This window comes from Theobroma cacao, chromosome 1 (genome assembly GCF_053813885.1).
Source record: "Theobroma cacao isolate CCN51 chromosome 1, ASM5381388v1, whole genome shotgun sequence".
In the NCBI taxonomy this organism is placed as follows: domain Eukaryota; kingdom Viridiplantae; phylum Streptophyta; class Magnoliopsida; order Malvales; family Malvaceae; genus Theobroma; species Theobroma cacao.
In genome coordinates, this window is record NC_142639.1 from 27,709,200 (window position 1) to 27,726,320 (window position 17,121).

Consider the following 17,121-nt stretch of genomic DNA (forward strand, 5'->3'; position numbering starts at 1 on the left):
AAAAGCCCGTCTATTTAACTTGAATATATATAAGTTGATGATAGTTTCTTTTTATAGATTTGTACTCTTCAGTATGTTGGTCTTTGCATCCTTAAAGACTTGCAGTGTAGAAGCAAAAAATTCCTAAAACAGGCATCAACCTACGAATAATGGAAGAAGCAGTTGAACATTGAAGATAGAGAGTCGTTTTCCTCGAAAATGGAGGCCACGAGAAAATTAATGAGCCCAAAAGAATATTATGCATCCGTTGGAATCCCACAAACCAAAAACAGTTTTGAATTTACAAGGGAAAAGAATACAGCTTGGACGCGGTATAGAGTATAGATTATAAACAAAACCCTGAAGTATATATATATAGTAAACAACTTCCAAAATTAATGTTAAAAGCTTCATTTTTCTTGAAGCAGAGCAAGAGCAAACAGAATAATTTCATCCTCCCAGCTGTAATGATCTTAAAGATGAATGCCTTGTTTTTGGCTCTCATTTAATCAGATGTAGGCTTGGTCTTGAGGCGATAGAGGAGCTTCTTCTTCTTTGAGGTGGGATTGTCAATGGTGAGAATAACCTTGCCAGGTTCACCAATCTTGAAATTGTTGCAAACCACGGGTTCTTCAGTAGATGCAACCTTCCTAGCCTTCTGGATTATAACTGTGTAGCTGTCTTCAGCACTAGGTACGAATTCTGCACCATAGCTAACATCCCATCCAACAACTCTGACCTCCCATGTCAGAAGGCATGTCTGCGTAACAAACCAAAATTACTCCTATGATCCTCCACCCAAATAAAAAGGTAAACGACTACACACTCATTTAATTCATGATTTAAGCTTCAACCAATTTTCAACGCTATATCAAATCTGCAGTTAATTAACTGTAAGTACTTGTTTTACTCTAAATTTTTTTTTTAATTCTCCAATTTTCTAAAGATAGGTCCCTCCTGTTGTTGGACAAGAGGCCTACACAAGTGGTACCAGCAAATTACAAATAGAGGAATGGTGTACAGAGGATCCAAAGATAAACGCCCTATTCAAAGTCAGTACTACCCGAATCCCAAAGCCCGGGGCCAAAGTTTTCTGCTTTGGAATCTTAAAAAAGTGAAAACTACCCTTGACCAGAGAGACAGAAGAAAAGCCACCTACCTCAGTAACTGGAAACTCTACTGTGTGCTTCGCCGATGGCTTAACAGTTATCTCAGTAACGGCGTCAGTGTTGGCGAATTCACCGTCTTTGCTCAGTCCTCCATATTTGACTGGTACTTGCTCAGCAGCGATGTACCTGAATGTACAGAACAAGTAATTTCAGATAAACCAACGCAAATAGTGAAGGTTGAGAGAGAAATGGAGCAAATTATACACCAACCTGAAAAGCGTCTCTGCAGATTTTGAAGGGCCAGCAAAGACAAACTTGCTTCTAGTTCTTTGGGTCAAAAATGGACTTATCATCCTATTGACTGCAAGGTACCACCAAGGTACATTGATGAACACCTGAACAAACAGCCAGAACGCCAATCAGAAACAAAGGTAAGACCCAAGATGCAAACTGTTACAGTTGCTATTGGCAAAATAAAATAAAATAAAAAACATACTGATAATATTGCATGAAAGGAAAAGAAAAAAAAATAGTAATAACAATAAGAGTTATACCTGTCTGGCAACAAATTCTGGATAGTTGTCCTGGAGCAATTGAAGGGCCTGTTTGGTAGCTTGTCTAAGCTCCCACTTAGCAGGTCCTGGAGAATTCTTCAAGTCATTGACCTGAACAATAGTACAAATGCCACCGGGCCTGAAATCCAGTATCCTAATACTCTTCTCCAGGAATTGGATTCTCCACCTCAAGAACTTTTGCCTCTTCTCTTCATCCGAAAATGTTTTCTGGTAAAGCTCCTTGTTTTGGAACTCCCCGTACACGTTATAGCACACCGGATGTCCTTCCTTGTCAAAACCATGCATAAACACCACCTTCTCCAAATCATCACCCAAATCTTGTTCTATCAATTCATCAATGCCGAACTCCTTTCTCCAACGAATCGTGTTTTTAAGCATTGCGAATGCGTCTTTCACCTTGAAATCTCTGGCTCTTAGAAATTTGAGGAGAATAACATCGCTTCTCTCATCTGCAAGAAGTGGTATGCCCCATATTGACATATCCTCTGGAGGCACTTGATCCTCTGTTTTAGCATCTTCTTGTGTTTCTTCCAAGACCACATCAGCCTCTGCAGGCTCTTTAGCTGCAGCTGGTTGCTCTGGTTGAACTGAAGAAGAGACTGAAACAATAGTCTCTTCAATGGCTTCTACGGTCTTGGCACCATCATCTTCCACAGTGTCGGAGACAGCAGTAGCAGCAACCTTCTCTTCAATACCCTCCGTTTCAAGCAGATTGATAGTTTCTTCCTTTTCTGGTTCCTTCTTTGCTTCGGCTACAGTTTCTGTTTCTGTTTCTGTTTTGGGTATTGGTGGTTCATCGGTAACCACTTCATCCTTTGGCTCTTCTTTGGCAGGTTCCTTCTCATCCTCTGTCACCACCACCTCTTTCTTCTCGTTCTCTGTCACCACCAGCTCTTTCTTCTCGTCCTCTTTAGCTGCTTCCGGTTGTTGAGGCATTGCTAACCCGCCAGACTCATGCTTGTTAAGCGCTTCTTGAACAAGTTGCTTAAGTTCTTCAAGCGCTTTCTTTTCATTCTCAAGAAGATCAGCAACCCTGCTGCTCTCTTCCTTGAAAGAACCCGACTGAGGAACTTTTTCTTGATCATCCACATCGGGTTTTGATACCTCTGTTTCTAAAGCCTCCTCAACCTGCTTTGGTTTCACCGGTTCTTCATCGCTTTCGGGTACCGGAGGTGGCTCTTTCCCGACTGCTGCAGCGGCCGGAGATTTCTCAGCTTGTGGCACGTCAGGAACAACAACCACCTCGTCTACTTGCGGCACTACATCGGAGGCTGTGTTCTGAACTTCGTCAGCCATAGCTAATGTTGATTCTTGATGTAAACTGTAATGTAAAAATAAGAAAAAAGGAAAAGATAATAATAATGAAATCGAAATGAGAGAGTATATGAGTTTGGAGAGATGAGGGGAGACTGGAGAGAAGGCACTTTTTAAAGAGATGGGAGAGAGAAGAGGTTGGTCGAGGTTAAGGGCAGGAGTGGGGTTGGGTTAAGCAGAAAAACAACCTGTCAAAGGAAAGCTCATATAAGCCAGCTTGGAGTTATTATCAATTTGGTGTGGGGTACTGGGGACCCACTACCATCCGTTTTACAATCTGTCAAGCTTTGCTAGCGTTCATTAGCTTGCCTAATGGTGAGCCATTGCCATCCCAACGGGCGTTACGGTCAAATCATCGGCGCAGGTGGCGGCATTTTCATTTGAGATTCCAAACATGTGTTACAAGTCGAGTGTGTTTTGTATCATCATGATACATTGATGCTTGGGCCTACAAACACCCCAACTGCAACTGCAGAAAGGCAAAAAGTGCAGAAATTCAACCGTTAATGCGTGGGACATTGGACACCTAGGATCCTCTCCATCTCTATGTCCTATTCTGCATCTCCACCGTTGAACAATATGTGGGACCTACTAAGACGTGACAATCAACTTCCATCGAGTTATCCGCTACTCACTTATTACTGCTTTGTTTTATTCTCATTATTTCATCCGGATCAATTCTTTTATTAGAATTACCAAGTTGTTGTTTTTTAAAAAAATAATTAAATATTTATACTCCCTTTTTAAGCAAAAATCGATGCCAAATTCGGTCAAGCAAAATACTAAAAAATAAAATAGGAATCACACTTTTTACAACTCAAAAATTTTTGCCCCATAATAAAGGGTAGGGATGTAAATGGGTATTTAATAATTAGATATTCGTGTGTATTCAATCTAATAAAATAAGATTTGTGTATTCCATAATTGATTACAGGTCAAGTTCAGGTATTACTTTTAGTATTTGATTCGAGTTTGAGTAAGTTTAGGTATCACCTTTAGGGTACCTGAAACTAGAACTCGATTATATTTATTTCGAGTTTCGGGTACTTGGTACCCATATAGAATCCAATTATAGTGATATTACTTGTAAAATTTTTATATTAGTTGAACTTATAAACTAACAAATGTAAAATTAATTTATATTACTTGAACTATGATGCAAATTTAAATATATAAAATTTTTATATTAGTTGAACTTGTAAACTAACAAATGTAAAATTTATTTATATTACTTAAACTATGATACAAATTTAAATATATAAAATTTTTATATTAGTTGAACTTGTAAACTAACAAATGCAAAATTAATTTATATTACTTAAACTATGATACAAACTTAAATATATAAAATTTTTATCTTAGTTGAACTTGTAAACTAACAAATGTAAAATTAATTTATATTATTTGAGATATGATGCAACATAATAACATATCATCATTTTGTTTAATAAAGACTTTAACCTTTCGGAAGCAACATGTAATATTTTTCCTTAATTTATGTTTAATTTTTCTTTAAGTAACTTTAATTATCTTTTCAATTAATTTAATTTCATTTGGTATCTTATATCTATTTCCTTCCCACTTATTACTTATCTACCATATATAAATAAAGACTAGAAAAACATATAAAATATAAAAATTTTACTTTATATCTACTTTCTTAATTTTTCATTTAAGATAACATAAAATAACACTAGAAATATATAGAAGATAACATAATGTAATAAAGACTAGATAATACCCTATTTCAAGCCCATTGTATTGTTGTTGATTTTAAGTGTGGAATAGGTTTTAATTGTTAGTTAATTATATATGAATTAACGTAGAACATTTTTTATTTGGATTTCAAGTTTCGGGTTCAGGCTATTACATGGGTATCCGAATACTGAAAATTTGTTTTGAATAATCAGATAACTAACGAATTAGGATAATTAACGGTTAGTGTTATTCTAATAGGGTTCAATTTTGGGTAGTATCTTTTAATTTTATTCGGGTTTTTATAAAGTTCAGATATTTTAGTATTTAAACGATTTCGGGATCGGGTACCTCAAAAATAACAAGTACCCCATCCGTTTACATCTCTAATGGATGGAGAGTGGTTTGTTTTTAGAGACAGGAGAGTTTGGTTTTTACCTGAAGTTTTCAACTTAAGGATAATTGTTGTTGTACACATCCGTAAGAGATAAAATGAATTTTGGATATATAAATATGAGTCTTTCACCACTTATCAAGTATGTCTTTTAAGTCGAAAACGTGAGTCCATGATTTATGAGATTACTTAAATTCTATTTTTAAAGTTTAAGGTCACACGAGAGTGGGGCTTAAGTTTCAACTTGTGACATTTGATATCAGAGCATATTCAGATCTTTACTGATGTGAGGCTCCCATGAGAGCTAGTGAAATAGGATGTTGCACAATTGAGTAGGGTAAAATGTTACAGATCCCACATCAGTAAAAAATGAGATAAATTTTGAATATATAAATATGAGTTTTTCGTCACTTATTAAATATGTGTTTTGAGTTAGAAACATGGATATGTGATTTATAAGTTTACTTAAATTTTATTTTTAGAATTTAAGACCACGCATGAGGTTAGAATTAAATAATTATTTTCTTTTCTTGATTTTCTTGAGTCATGTTGCCTTCTTCTTTCTCCTTTTTCTATTTTATTTTTGTGGTTGGTTTTGGTTTCTGATTCAAATGGCTTTTTCCCTTCTCTTCCCATCTTAGTTTTCTTTTCCTTATTATTTCTAGTCGAATTCGTTGCAGTTTTTATCGGGAAACTATCAGATTCCGAATTCGATTAATGTTCTCACACTATATAAGATAGTCTCTAGCAGTAAGTTTCTCTCTAGTTTTCTAACAAAATCGAACGTGGTGTTGTTACATTTGGTTTCGACAAAAAAATTACAACATTTCGTGCTATCTATTGAACAGAAGGGAGAATAAGTCTGGTATTGTTTTCTTGTCTTTTTATTGTTGTTTTTTTCACTTTTACTCTGGAAAATATTTGGAAAAAAAAAATTCATAGCATATGTAGCTTAATAAATATTCTAGGCAAGTTTACCCTTCAATGTCTTGTTTGAGGTAATGGTTTTACAAGCTTGAACCAGTGGTGCCAACTCTGGGAAAATTTACACAATCGTCAATGACCAGACAGGGCTTTGGAACTTGATCCTGCAGTGATGTTAGGTTTTTCCTTCTAAACCCACTATAGATAATCTTATCACGGTCGGCTGCTTTCCAGAACCCGACAACTACGGCATGATTAGTAAAAGATGCGAATATTAAAAAAAATTTGTACTTGGTCACAATTATCTACAATTACATTGTAAGATAGGATAATTTTGTCCAATGAAAGAAAAAATCATTTTATCTTACATTTAATCAATGCATATACACATCTTAAGTCAAACATGGTGTCGGATAAAAATCACCATATCTTGCTTTTATTTTTGCATACGTACACCAAAGACCAAATAAGATAATATCATCTAATTCAATCCACTTTGTTTATCATATTTTATAATGTTTTGCACCAAACGACACCCTTAATAGACTAGCCAGAGAAGAATTTCAGTGACTATTATTAAACTGGCCCTTGACATGGTAGAAGCAAAGGGAACTGATAACCAAATGTCACTCAGCCAGTTACATTTTAAGCACACTGGTCATACACACACACACACACGCAGACACAGACGAGACCGTTGAAATGAATACTATGCAGAGGGCTTGGTGCACCAAGTGGGACCGGTTGTGGATGCATGGTGCCCAAACCTGTATTTGCCTTGGTCTTTCTTCCCTAATCTGCCGAACGATGCCCACATGCATACACCCTCATCAAGTTTAAGTATAGACATAGTAAAACTTGAAATGATTTAATAAGTTCACTCCATGGACATTATTTTATCATCAATGTCACTCATTTCATTTTCCAAAACTTCTGAATCTTCTAATTAAGCTTCTGATAAAATCTAGTAGTGCCACAGAATCTTTCATGAAAAAAAAAAAAAGATGAAGAGGGTCAACACGAGTCAGAACCTTCAAAGAGACATCACACAAAAATAACAAGAAATTACCTTGCCCACAGATGTGAACAATGAATGATGCCAAAGGCCAAAAGAAGAATAATTGTACCAAATGAACAAAAATAATTATAATATAGTTGTAATATATATCTATTATTGGCTTTTCTTCAGGCCATTGCTTCCTTCTCCACCATTACAACAATGACATGAGTCAACCATATTAGAGCTGTTAATGTGATCACCTGAAGAAGATTCGGCCAAGGTAATATCAGTAGAATACTTTTTGATCTTCAATGAAATAAGAATGCTTGATACAACCCCAAGTATAGGCAAAATATAAGACCAAACCACTGATTTCTCAGAGGGAGATGCTGACGCAACAGCAGCACCAGCAAGGCTGCCGATGGAAGTGTTCTGCAAGATCATTGGCAGACAGCCAATAACAGTAGGAAGCAGAAAATCCACTACAAATCCAACTTTTGTGGCAGCTAGAGCATAATTGATGACATACGAAGGTATGGGAGAGAATCGTGCAAGAAGGACAAATTTCCAACCATCACGTTCGACTCCTTGGGAAAGGAGATGGAAGTATTTGTTTCTCTGGACCCAGTCCATTGCAGAACTTGAACTTCTGAAAACCAGCCTGAACAAATTGACGATACCAAAATGGTTCTTAAAGGTAATTGAAAATACCAAAAAAGAAAGGAATAATAATATATAGATCTAAAAACGACAAAAAAACAAATATAGCATCAGGTTGAAAATCCTAAGAAGAATGAGTAGGCAGATTCCAGGTACACAAACTAAATTTTGGTTCTGTGAATATCCAGTAAAATCAGGTCAAAGTTGGCTTGATTTTTGGATTCAAAGTTGCTTCACTTACAATCAATTCACTAACTAGGATTACCTCTTGACATTCTTTCAATGAACATAGCTAGACAGAAAAAGATGTGACTTGGGAGTCCTGCTCTTTAAGCTATGCCCTTCAAATTAACATTCCCATTGCAAACAACACTTGCAATTTCCCCTCAATTTGTTATGCCTTAACTTCTGGGAAGTACATCGATATATTTTAGTAACAAATTTACTTTCCTTTCCCCCTTTCAATTCACCCATTTTTCTATAACGTTTCAAGTATATTTGACTAAAGATGTCCCTTCTTTTCCATCATCGTGGACCAAAGCACAACAAATTAAAGACTTGAACTACAACAAATCACATCTTATCCAAACAAAATGGAACTTTACACAGAGAAGGGAAAACAGATAAAGAGTTTTCTCAGGTATCTTGTTTTCATTTAGAAAACATATTATTTATAAGACTGCATTTTACTTTTACTTTTGATCAATTCACAACGTAAATTCTTGTGAAAATCTACTTGTAGAATCAGCTATACAATTGGAAGAGTTATTTACAAATTTAGCATTCAAACTATGATCAAATATTTGGTTTGATGCCTAAAATTTAAAAAATTGCAATTAAGTACTCAAACTTTGATTCTATTAGTTTGCACATGACACTAACTTCACTAGCATAATGGGTAACGTGGAAAAAAAAAGCCAATATGCGCCATGACACTAACTTCACTAGTATAATGGGTAACGTGGAAAAAAAAAGCCAATATGCGCCATGTGTCTAATATAGGCTTTCTTTTTTTTGCCACATCATCCAATTGACTAACAAACTTAGCGAGATGTGCAATCTGTTTATAAGAATGAAAGCTGAAGTACTTTGAGAATTTATTTCTTCAAGTTCCAAATCAACAATTTAACAACGGTTTGTGTAGCAAATGTGTAATTAAGCGTAATTGGAAAGTAACTTACTTGAGTTTTGACATGCTCATAACGTGATTTGGCATTAGCTCACAATTTTTACACCTACTCTAGTTTAAAAGGGTAGGAGAAAATAATAATAAATCACATACTTCTACAATTAGAGCCTTTCATAAGTTAAAAAGGAAATATTTGAGATATTTGTAGCACATAATCATGATTAAATCAATTTTTCAAAAAGTAGCATGAGAGGCATCATGCCTAAGAAGCTTTTGATCAAGTAATCTTGTTGAGTTTTAGAATTAACATAAAAATTAGCACCTTCATTTAAAAACAAACTTCTATGCATTACAAATAAGCTGAATGGCATGATTTAGCATTTGCATTCATTGCAAGTAATCTCAAGGAATAAGAAACTCTTTAGGGAAGTTTTTTTGGTTAGCACCTTCTCCTACGTAAGATATAGGATTGATGGTTCACTCCTTAAGGTACAATGCAACCATGATCAACAAGGGGACGGCACTTGATCTTTCCATTGTTCAGAATTCAATTGAATGCTACTATGAAAAGTTAGCCAGGAAGTTTTCCAATGAGAAAGGAAATAAATTTTCTTAAGAGTCAACCTAGACAGTAAAAAGAAGAAACAATCTCCACTCAACTTCAAAAAAATAAACTGGCTTTGAGAGAATAATATTCTAATATATAGGGAATATGTCAAGGAACACAATACATTATAATGGGAGATTGCGATTTTTATGACAAATTTTGATATATGGCTTTCATAGACATACCTGAGAATACCAGAAAAAAGAACATTAAGAGAGATAATGAGATCAGTTACAGAAAGGAGGACATAGTTTATTCTTCTTGGATAGTGTATTTAATAAGGAGAAAGGCAATGTCACTTACACTACATAAAATTAGCCTGAATGGTTAAGTCCTTGACTTGCCTAATGATATGGTCTTCAACATTGAATTTAACTCAATAAGGATAAAGCAGGATTTAGCTATTTAACTTGTGTCAGATGTGCGTTTAAGCCATCCAACTTTTATTTGGTCCAATCAATCTGAAGTTTGAAACTTTTGGGCAATTAAGGAAATTATATGTTAACTAGGATAAACCTTTGTTAAAATCAGTGAGTTGGCATTTAGGTGGCATTTAATAAATCAAAAAATGTTGACACGACAAGAGGATTTTTTATTTTAATTTTTACATTTTGAGTTTAAAATTTTTCATGACTTTTTGAATTAGTGACCTCTCAAGTACCTTCTTAGTGAGAGGACTAAAACCTTTCAACCTTTTTTCCCTATATTTTATCTTTTCTCCAAACTAAATACCTTCTTGAAAATTAATCACCAGGCAGTTTGTGCCAATGAACTTAAAAGCAGCTGCTATAAAAAGAGATGGGCAGAATAGGTCATGAACAATAATTCATTTTCCAAAAAAAAAAAAAATTAGGGATGAAACCATACAAGCAGAATATCAAAATAGGGATAATTCCTTTTCCAGTACCCCTTTAAGAAAACCTATATAAACATAAAGCAAAGAGAAAAGGCATGTTAAAAGCCAGCCATGTAAATAAAAATCCAAAACAAGAAAAGAAAAGTTTCAGAAAATGCATACTTGATATTATTTCCCATCAAGGTTTTCTAAACCTAGCTATGAACTTGAAACCCAAAATCAGAGTTTACTTTTCTCTCCGAAAGTACTTTGACTGAGTGGTATTTATGATCTTAAAACCTAGGTAATGGAAAGTCTTTGACTGTTTTAAGTTAAAGAAGCGTTTGACAACCAAACATAAGCAAGCTTTTGCTCTAGCTGTAAGCAGTTTTTTGAGGTCCTTTATGTTCTGCTAAGTTTTTGGTTTGGCTTAAACATTTGGGAGATCAAAAAAAAAAAAATTTAATGGTAGACAAAGAGAAAAAGAAAGTGAGAAGCAGTGAAGGGCATGCATTTATGTAGCAGGCATGCATCATCTAGGTAATGGAAAGTCTTTGACCTGTTTTAAGTTAAAGAAGTGTTTTACAACCAAACATATGACTTGTTGGTTTTAAAAGCAAGCTTTTGCTCTAGCCATGAGCACTTTTTTGTGGTCCTTTATGTTCAGCTACTTTTTTGTTTTGTTTTAACATTTCGGAGATTAAAAAAAAAATGTAATGGTAGACTAAGAGAAAAGGAAAGTGAGAAGCAGTGAAGGGCATGCATTTATGTAGCAGGCATGCATCATCTAGGTCTAGTGCCAGCCAAATCCATGGGCGACGAACCAAAATCTAATGTCAGTTGACAATAAATCCAAATAGGAGAGCACTAAACCCTGTCAATAGACCTCATCTAGGCTAGCACCAGAATTGGGAAGTCAGCAACAAATTCCAGCAAGTCTAACACAAGCTAAATTGACCAAAGGTTTGACTGCTGATGGTCAATCTTTTATCCCTGCCTCTCCTTTTTCTCTTCATAATGAATAGACAATTAAGTTGACAAATTTAAAAGTTACTTCAATTTTCCTTTGAATTTTTTGGCCAACTTATTTACAAATTAGCAATAAAAAGTAACAAATATGGCATGTTCTGCATCAGTTAGGTCTTAAGCTAATAAAATTAACAGTATAAAAGGTTGATTAAACCCAACAAAAGCTAAATGACTTAAATGCATAATTGAACAAGGTTCAATGGTAGAATCAGGCTTTATTCAAAGTTCATGTCATGGTCATGATGATGGAGCATCTGATATTGCCACTATTACAAGACTTCATCCAACCTAATGCTTGAAGGAAGAGATTGATGATATTGCAACCATGAATGGTCTCTCGTAGAAGGAGCACCTTTCAAAAGAACAGAAACGGCATCCACATTTGCATTGCAGTCGAATTATAGGGGAAGAATCCATCACCATAATCTTGTGCATTATGATAGATTCCATGCTTCTAAACTAGATGCCACTGAATTGCTCTAGGCCAGGGGGAGATCATGAAGCACATTGGAAGTATCCTCCAAAGGTGTTTATAGGGCATGCTGAGGTTAGTTCTAATGCCAAAGCCTTAATTTGTCACATGTCCTACGATGAAAAGCTTGGTTGGGAGCTTAAGCAGGCTTTATTAGCTGTTTTTGAGCCTTAAATTCTGTGTCTTAAAGCTAAAATAGTAGGGTCTTAAATTGATCCAAACTCAACAAAATAATGTTCTTTTCTAAGGGGATATCTAATTGGATGTCAATTAGTTAGCCAAGCTAAGATCATGGGTCCTTCACCAACAAATAAGTCTTTTGGGTCCAAGGAAAGATGTCCTCGCTAGATAATTAAGCATTAAGTTATAGTTTAATTGAGTATTGGTGCACAAGGCATTTTGGTCATTTTTGAGCTTCCAGAAATGGGCCTTAGTCATGGTTCATTAGGGCTTATTTTTGGGTTTAGTCTGAATTGTTAGTATTTTAATGTACTCTTTAGTTTATATCAATTGAGTCTTCTTCCTAATTGCAACCATTTTACAAATCTTGGTCCACAACATAAAAGTTAGTGATTTCAGTGTGTATATCTTGGCAATGCAAGTCCTAGAGTAAAATTGATTTGTAATAAGAAATTGAGCCATCGAGAATTGTTAAACTGTTTGTGAGTGAGTGCTCTAATTTCCCTCCTTTACCCTCCTTTTTAGGTATATGTTCTCAGGTTACTGTTTGTAGCACAAGAACAGCACCCATAAACACTTTCGTCTAGTTTCACTGCTGTCCCGAAAATTAAGCAACCATTCTGCACAAAAATAACCTTCTTTTAAGATCAAATTTCAACTAAATCAAACTCTTACTGATTATAAAACCCTATCCTTAACTCCTAGGTTCTGCAATGGCCATAAACCCAATCCCTTATTTTTCATGTGCCACCACAAACTCTAAGCAAACTTCACAAATATGTCCCACAGAACTTTGTCCATAATTTGTTTTTCAATAGTTCTCAAATTGAAACCCCAATATTCGGGTTTAATCAATATTTGCAATCAGAAAAAAATTCTGATCCATGAAACTATTAATTGAGTTTTGAATGACTTGTTGATGCAGAATGCAAACACGCCAATTGACTCAAGATTTTACTTTATTACTTGCATTCTATAGGCTTAATTGTAATTTTTCTAGATTTAAGATTTGGAGATTATTAGGATATTTCATATGACTTGGTGTTTTGCTTATTTTCCAAGATTAGGACTGTTGAAATTTTGAATATAAATTATAGTTAACTCTATATTTAGCTACTTTTAAAAGTAGAGATTTTTTCTATGAAATTAAATAATACATAATGATAACTTGTTCTAATTTGATATGAAAAAAGATTCTCTAATCTAGTGCACTTCCAGTTGCATTTTAAGTCATTATCTTTGATAATCATCTAATATCTACTTCACCTTAAATAAAGAAAAATGTTTAAAAGTAGATGCCACAAATAAATTTACTGAATTATTTTCAATTATTTTTCTAGTTTATATGCTATTCTTTGTTTTAAGTTATTATTATCTATTCTAATTATTTATATTATTATTTCTCAAGAGTGAAGAAAAAAGGAAAAATAAAACATAACTATTATTTATGATGCATAATTGTATAAATTGAATCTAATTTTGTATAAATTAAATGGATAATTGCTTTATTCTATTTTTTTTCTTTTTTTTTTGGGTTCAGGTCAGCTTTGATAGCTCTAAATTTATGTTATTAAGCTTATTTTGATTTAGTGGTGCGCAACATTATGAATAAAGAGTATTCATTCAACAAAGATATTAATGTGGATCAAACAGAATGTTGAAAGGAAATCAGAAAAGGTTAACAGAACACAAATGGAACTAAACAAAATTCTGACTGCAAATGCAGGCAACCATCTAAAGATGAAAAGTGGGACTTCTTAGAAAGAGGGCAAGATGCATGTCAACACTAGATTAGGATTATAATTATATAATTCATTATAAATTATACAGAAAAAAAAAGATATAATTCATCATAAATAAATAAATTGGACTATGAGAGTGCAAAGGTTTGTAGTGGTAAAAGATTAAGAGACGGACCTGCCAATCCAGAAGGACAGAGAAGCCCCCAGAAGCTTAGCAGAGAAGACGCAAAGGACGGCAGGGAAGAAGCCGAAGAGCAAAGAAGCCCCAGCCTCGAAGAAGACGGCGTAGGGCAAGCAGAGGGAAAGAGTCAGGGTGTGGAGGGCAACATAAAGAGGGATAGCCCAAATCCCCAGTCGATCCGACCATTGCTGGAACAAGCGGAGAGCGGCATCTTTGTCCAATCCCAATCCCAATCCCAATTGCCCTCCATATTGCTTGGCTATAGCGATTGCACCGACCAACGCTCCTATTCTCAACCATTTCCCCATTTTCATCGTTTCCCTTCCTGTCAATCAATGCCCTCTTGTAAATAAATACTCTATAATACTAGTCGTCTACGACTAATTCTACCTTCACTACTAATTCCACCGTTTCAATCTCTCTGGCCAACTCTCCCAGCTGCATTTTTATTTTTTTTTTAATTTTTTGTAATTAGGAGAGTAGGATTCGAACCTATTATTTAAGCAACAGGATTATATAACAATTAATAAGTTAAATATTTGGATGAACTAACTGTATTTTTATTTATTTGTTAGAAAAACAATTGTTATTATTATTATCTTAATCTTAATCTTAATTTTTCTCTATAATAATTTTAATTTACAAACCCTTTGGAAAGTAACACGTGTCTTTGTCCTTTCATGAATTATGGAGGGCATTTTAAGTTTTAGGTTGTGGGTGTCTATTGGTGAATAATTCTTGCGTGTTTTGGGAATTTTTCACTGAGTTCTTTTAAAATATAAACCCTATGTATAAGATGATTTTGAAAATAGATATTTTTATAATTTTAACTATTTTTAATCAAAAAGAATAAAATTAGGATAGAATTATCTTTAATGAAATCGATCTATATGTTTGGCTCAGCGTCTTAACCTAACCCATATGTTTAGGTCAAGTATGTTTGCAAGCTTTGTAACTCTTCAGTTTTCATCGATAGACCATGCATCTTCTTATAAGGTATTCTCACAAAAGCATTCCTCATCAAGTCAATTGTAGAGCATTTTGAATACTGATATAAGCATTTTGAAGTGATTTTTTGTATAAAGGTAATTCACATATTGAATAATGAAAGGAAGTTCACATTCTGTGGAGAAAGGTATGCATATATTTTTATTTTTAACCATGTGGAGAAAGTTTAGGACTATTCTTATTCTTCATGTTCTTCATTTATGGTTTTTGAGCATAAACATAGGCATATTGCTTGTTCATATTGATATTCTTATTATTTGAAATTGTTGAATATAAATTTGAATTTAGTATTATTGGTAGTTTTTGGCTTGAACGGTGATAGGGCATGCATGATTGGTTGATAGGAATTGGGTTTAGGGGTTTAAGTATTGCATGATTAAGGGTTTGTGTGAGTGGTTGAACCTTATGCATGACTTGTTTTAGGCATGGCATCGCTTAAGGTGTGTGTGATTGGTTTAGGCATTGCGTTTAAGGGTTTTTGGCATTGCGTGACTTGTTGATAGCTCATTGTGTGATTGAATGTAAGTCATTGCATAACTACTTGATAGGGCATTACGTGACTGTTATCTGTATTGCATTGCATGACCATTATATGTAGGTTATTGCGTGACTGTTACTGTAAGGCATTATGTGACTGTTATCTGTATGAAAGTGCGTGAGTGGTATATGTATGGTATTGCAAGAATTTTATCTGTATGGCATTACATGACCGTCATTGTGTGGATTTTGTATCTTTTTGGCTCAACTTTAATGCTTTAATATGTATATGTTGATTTAATTAATAATCCATGTTTCACACGTGCTTAAATTATCATGTTTTATGTATGCAAACATAGTAAGAACTAGTAATTATTTTTTTAATCTTCATTGATCATATTTACTAAATTACAAATGTTATCTGTTTATGTTGCAGATGGCCAGAACAGGAATAGAGCAAGAGAATGTGGAAGTTTTTCTTTGTTTGTCGAGGGACTAGTGGGGCTTTAGCGTTAGCATTAACATCCACTGTAAGTGGACACAACTGCACATCATACGTAAGGTGCTATAGAAAGTAAATGAGTTGGAAATAATCAAGAGAACATGCTTCGGGCATTTGATGAACATCGAATCAAATAAGAGTTTATTTTGTGTCAGTCTCGTGTACAACCTAATGCTGTGCAAATCAATCAACTCAGCGTTATCGAGGGTGAGTTATGGTTTGTCATAGGTAAGAACAAGGCTCGGCTCTTTAAACGTGAGTTTTACGTAGTAACAGGATTGAAGCTTGGTACCATGTCGATCGTTATTAACAGTCCTTACAAGGTTATCCCTGGAGGAATTCACAAGCGATATTGGGAAACGAGGAACGAGGTGAAGCTATAACGAGTTTAGAGATGTTTAAGAGAAGGCAGTTTTAACAGGATGGAAACGCGACAAAGATTGCCTTCATCTTGATCGCGAACAATGTTTTATTTGGTCAAGACTATAGACAAGTAATGATTCCGTGACTGTTGTCGCTGGTCGAGAACATTGACCAGTGGAATGCGTTCCCATGGGGCACCTATGTATGGAGTCTAGCTATTGATTACATGTTGAGGGGCTTCGAATCTCTAGCATTAGGAATGGAAGAAAAGAAACGTTACCACCTATATGGATTTGTATGGGCATTTCAAGTAATGTGCCTTACCTTAAGGTTTTTTATTTTTCTGTTCGCATAAGATTTTATTAAGTAATTAATATGTTTTACAATTGACGTGCAGTTTTGGGCGTTGTAGGCGATTCCTAATATCCAAAGCTAGTTTAGATCCCAGCGCCATTCTGGACAGGTTTATCCAAAAATGCTAAAATGGAATTGTGATGAGAGGCCCATAGGCTTCCACAACAATATTATAGGTTTGGAGAGAGAAAGCGACATGAGGAATGAAACCATACTGTTTTTAATTTATTTAAATTTTTTTTGTCATATGTTAACTACCTTTCAACCTAATGGAAATATATGTTTAGGTGCAGTTGCGTGCAGTTGAGACCTTGGAGCCAACTACGGAAGAGATATTGAAGGCATATGAGGTCGACATTGATGTCAATATATCCGAGGAGTAGCAATATGTTCCATTATGGCAATTGGAAGGTCGGGTAGAATTCACTCCCTAGCAAAGGAGGAAGATAATGAACCCTAAAGAGAAAAAGGTAGTAAGACGAGGCGTTAAACGAAGTTGCACCATCGATGAAGAGGTTCATGCCCATCTTGCTATCATTGAGGCTTCTAGTGTTGCTAAGGCTCTTATTGCTCCTGTTGCTGTTGATGATGA

At 34.8% G+C, this 17,121-nt stretch overlaps 2 protein-coding genes across 3 annotated transcripts; both read right to left on the reverse strand.

Annotated features, from left to right (window-relative positions):
- Positions 1 to 216: 216 nt before the first annotated feature.
- Positions 217 to 3,121, reverse strand: LOC18612940 (patellin-3-like). The gene is made up of 4 exons (XM_018114431.2): positions 1,643 to 3,121; positions 1,359 to 1,483; positions 1,139 to 1,274; positions 217 to 739 (listed from the first exon to the last, which is right to left on the reverse strand). Exons 1-4 carry the CDS (start codon positions 2,957 to 2,959, stop codon positions 485 to 487), a joined length of 1,833 nt encoding a protein of 610 aa, XP_017969920.2. The 5' UTR covers positions 2,960 to 3,121; the 3' UTR covers positions 217 to 484.
- Positions 3,122 to 6,983: 3,862 nt separating this feature from the next.
- LOC18612941 (SNARE associated Golgi protein family) lies at positions 6,984 to 14,304 on the reverse strand. Of its 2 annotated transcripts, XM_018114343.2 has the most exons (3): positions 13,820 to 14,304; positions 7,357 to 7,651; positions 6,984 to 7,250 (listed from the first exon to the last, which is right to left on the reverse strand). In XM_018114343.2, exons 1-3 carry the CDS (start codon positions 14,137 to 14,139, stop codon positions 7,176 to 7,178), a joined length of 690 nt encoding a protein of 229 aa, XP_017969832.2. In that variant the 5' UTR covers positions 14,140 to 14,304; the 3' UTR covers positions 6,984 to 7,175. The 2 variants fall into 2 exon arrangements, with proteins under 2 accessions (XP_017969832.2, XP_017969831.2); XM_018114342.2 differs by having other exon boundaries at positions 6,984 to 7,651; positions 13,820 to 14,302.
- Between the last annotated feature and the right edge of the window lie 2,817 nt (positions 14,305 to 17,121).

Excerpts from the sequence above, each read along its gene's own strand:
- LOC18612941 (XM_018114342.2), bottom strand. The coding sequence starts at position 14,139 with ATGAAAATGGGGAAATGGTTGAGAATAGGAGCGTTGGTCGGTGCAATC. Across the intron at positions 7,652-13,819 it reads CTGTCCTTCTGGATTGGCAG|GCTGGTTTTCAGAAGTTCAA; the intron begins GTCCGTCTCTTA and ends CAATTTGTTCAG.
- LOC18612940 (XM_018114431.2), bottom strand. The coding sequence starts at position 2,959 with ATGGCTGACGAAGTTCAGAACACAGCCTCCGATGTAGTGCCGCAAGTA. Across the intron at positions 1,275-1,358 it reads TCTGCAGAGACGCTTTTCAG|GTACATCGCTGCTGAGCAAG; the intron begins GTTGGTGTATAA and ends CTGTACATTCAG. Across the intron at positions 740-1,138 it reads TAGAGTTTCCAGTTACTGAG|ACATGCCTTCTGACATGGGA; the intron begins GTAGGTGGCTTT and ends TTTGTTACGCAG.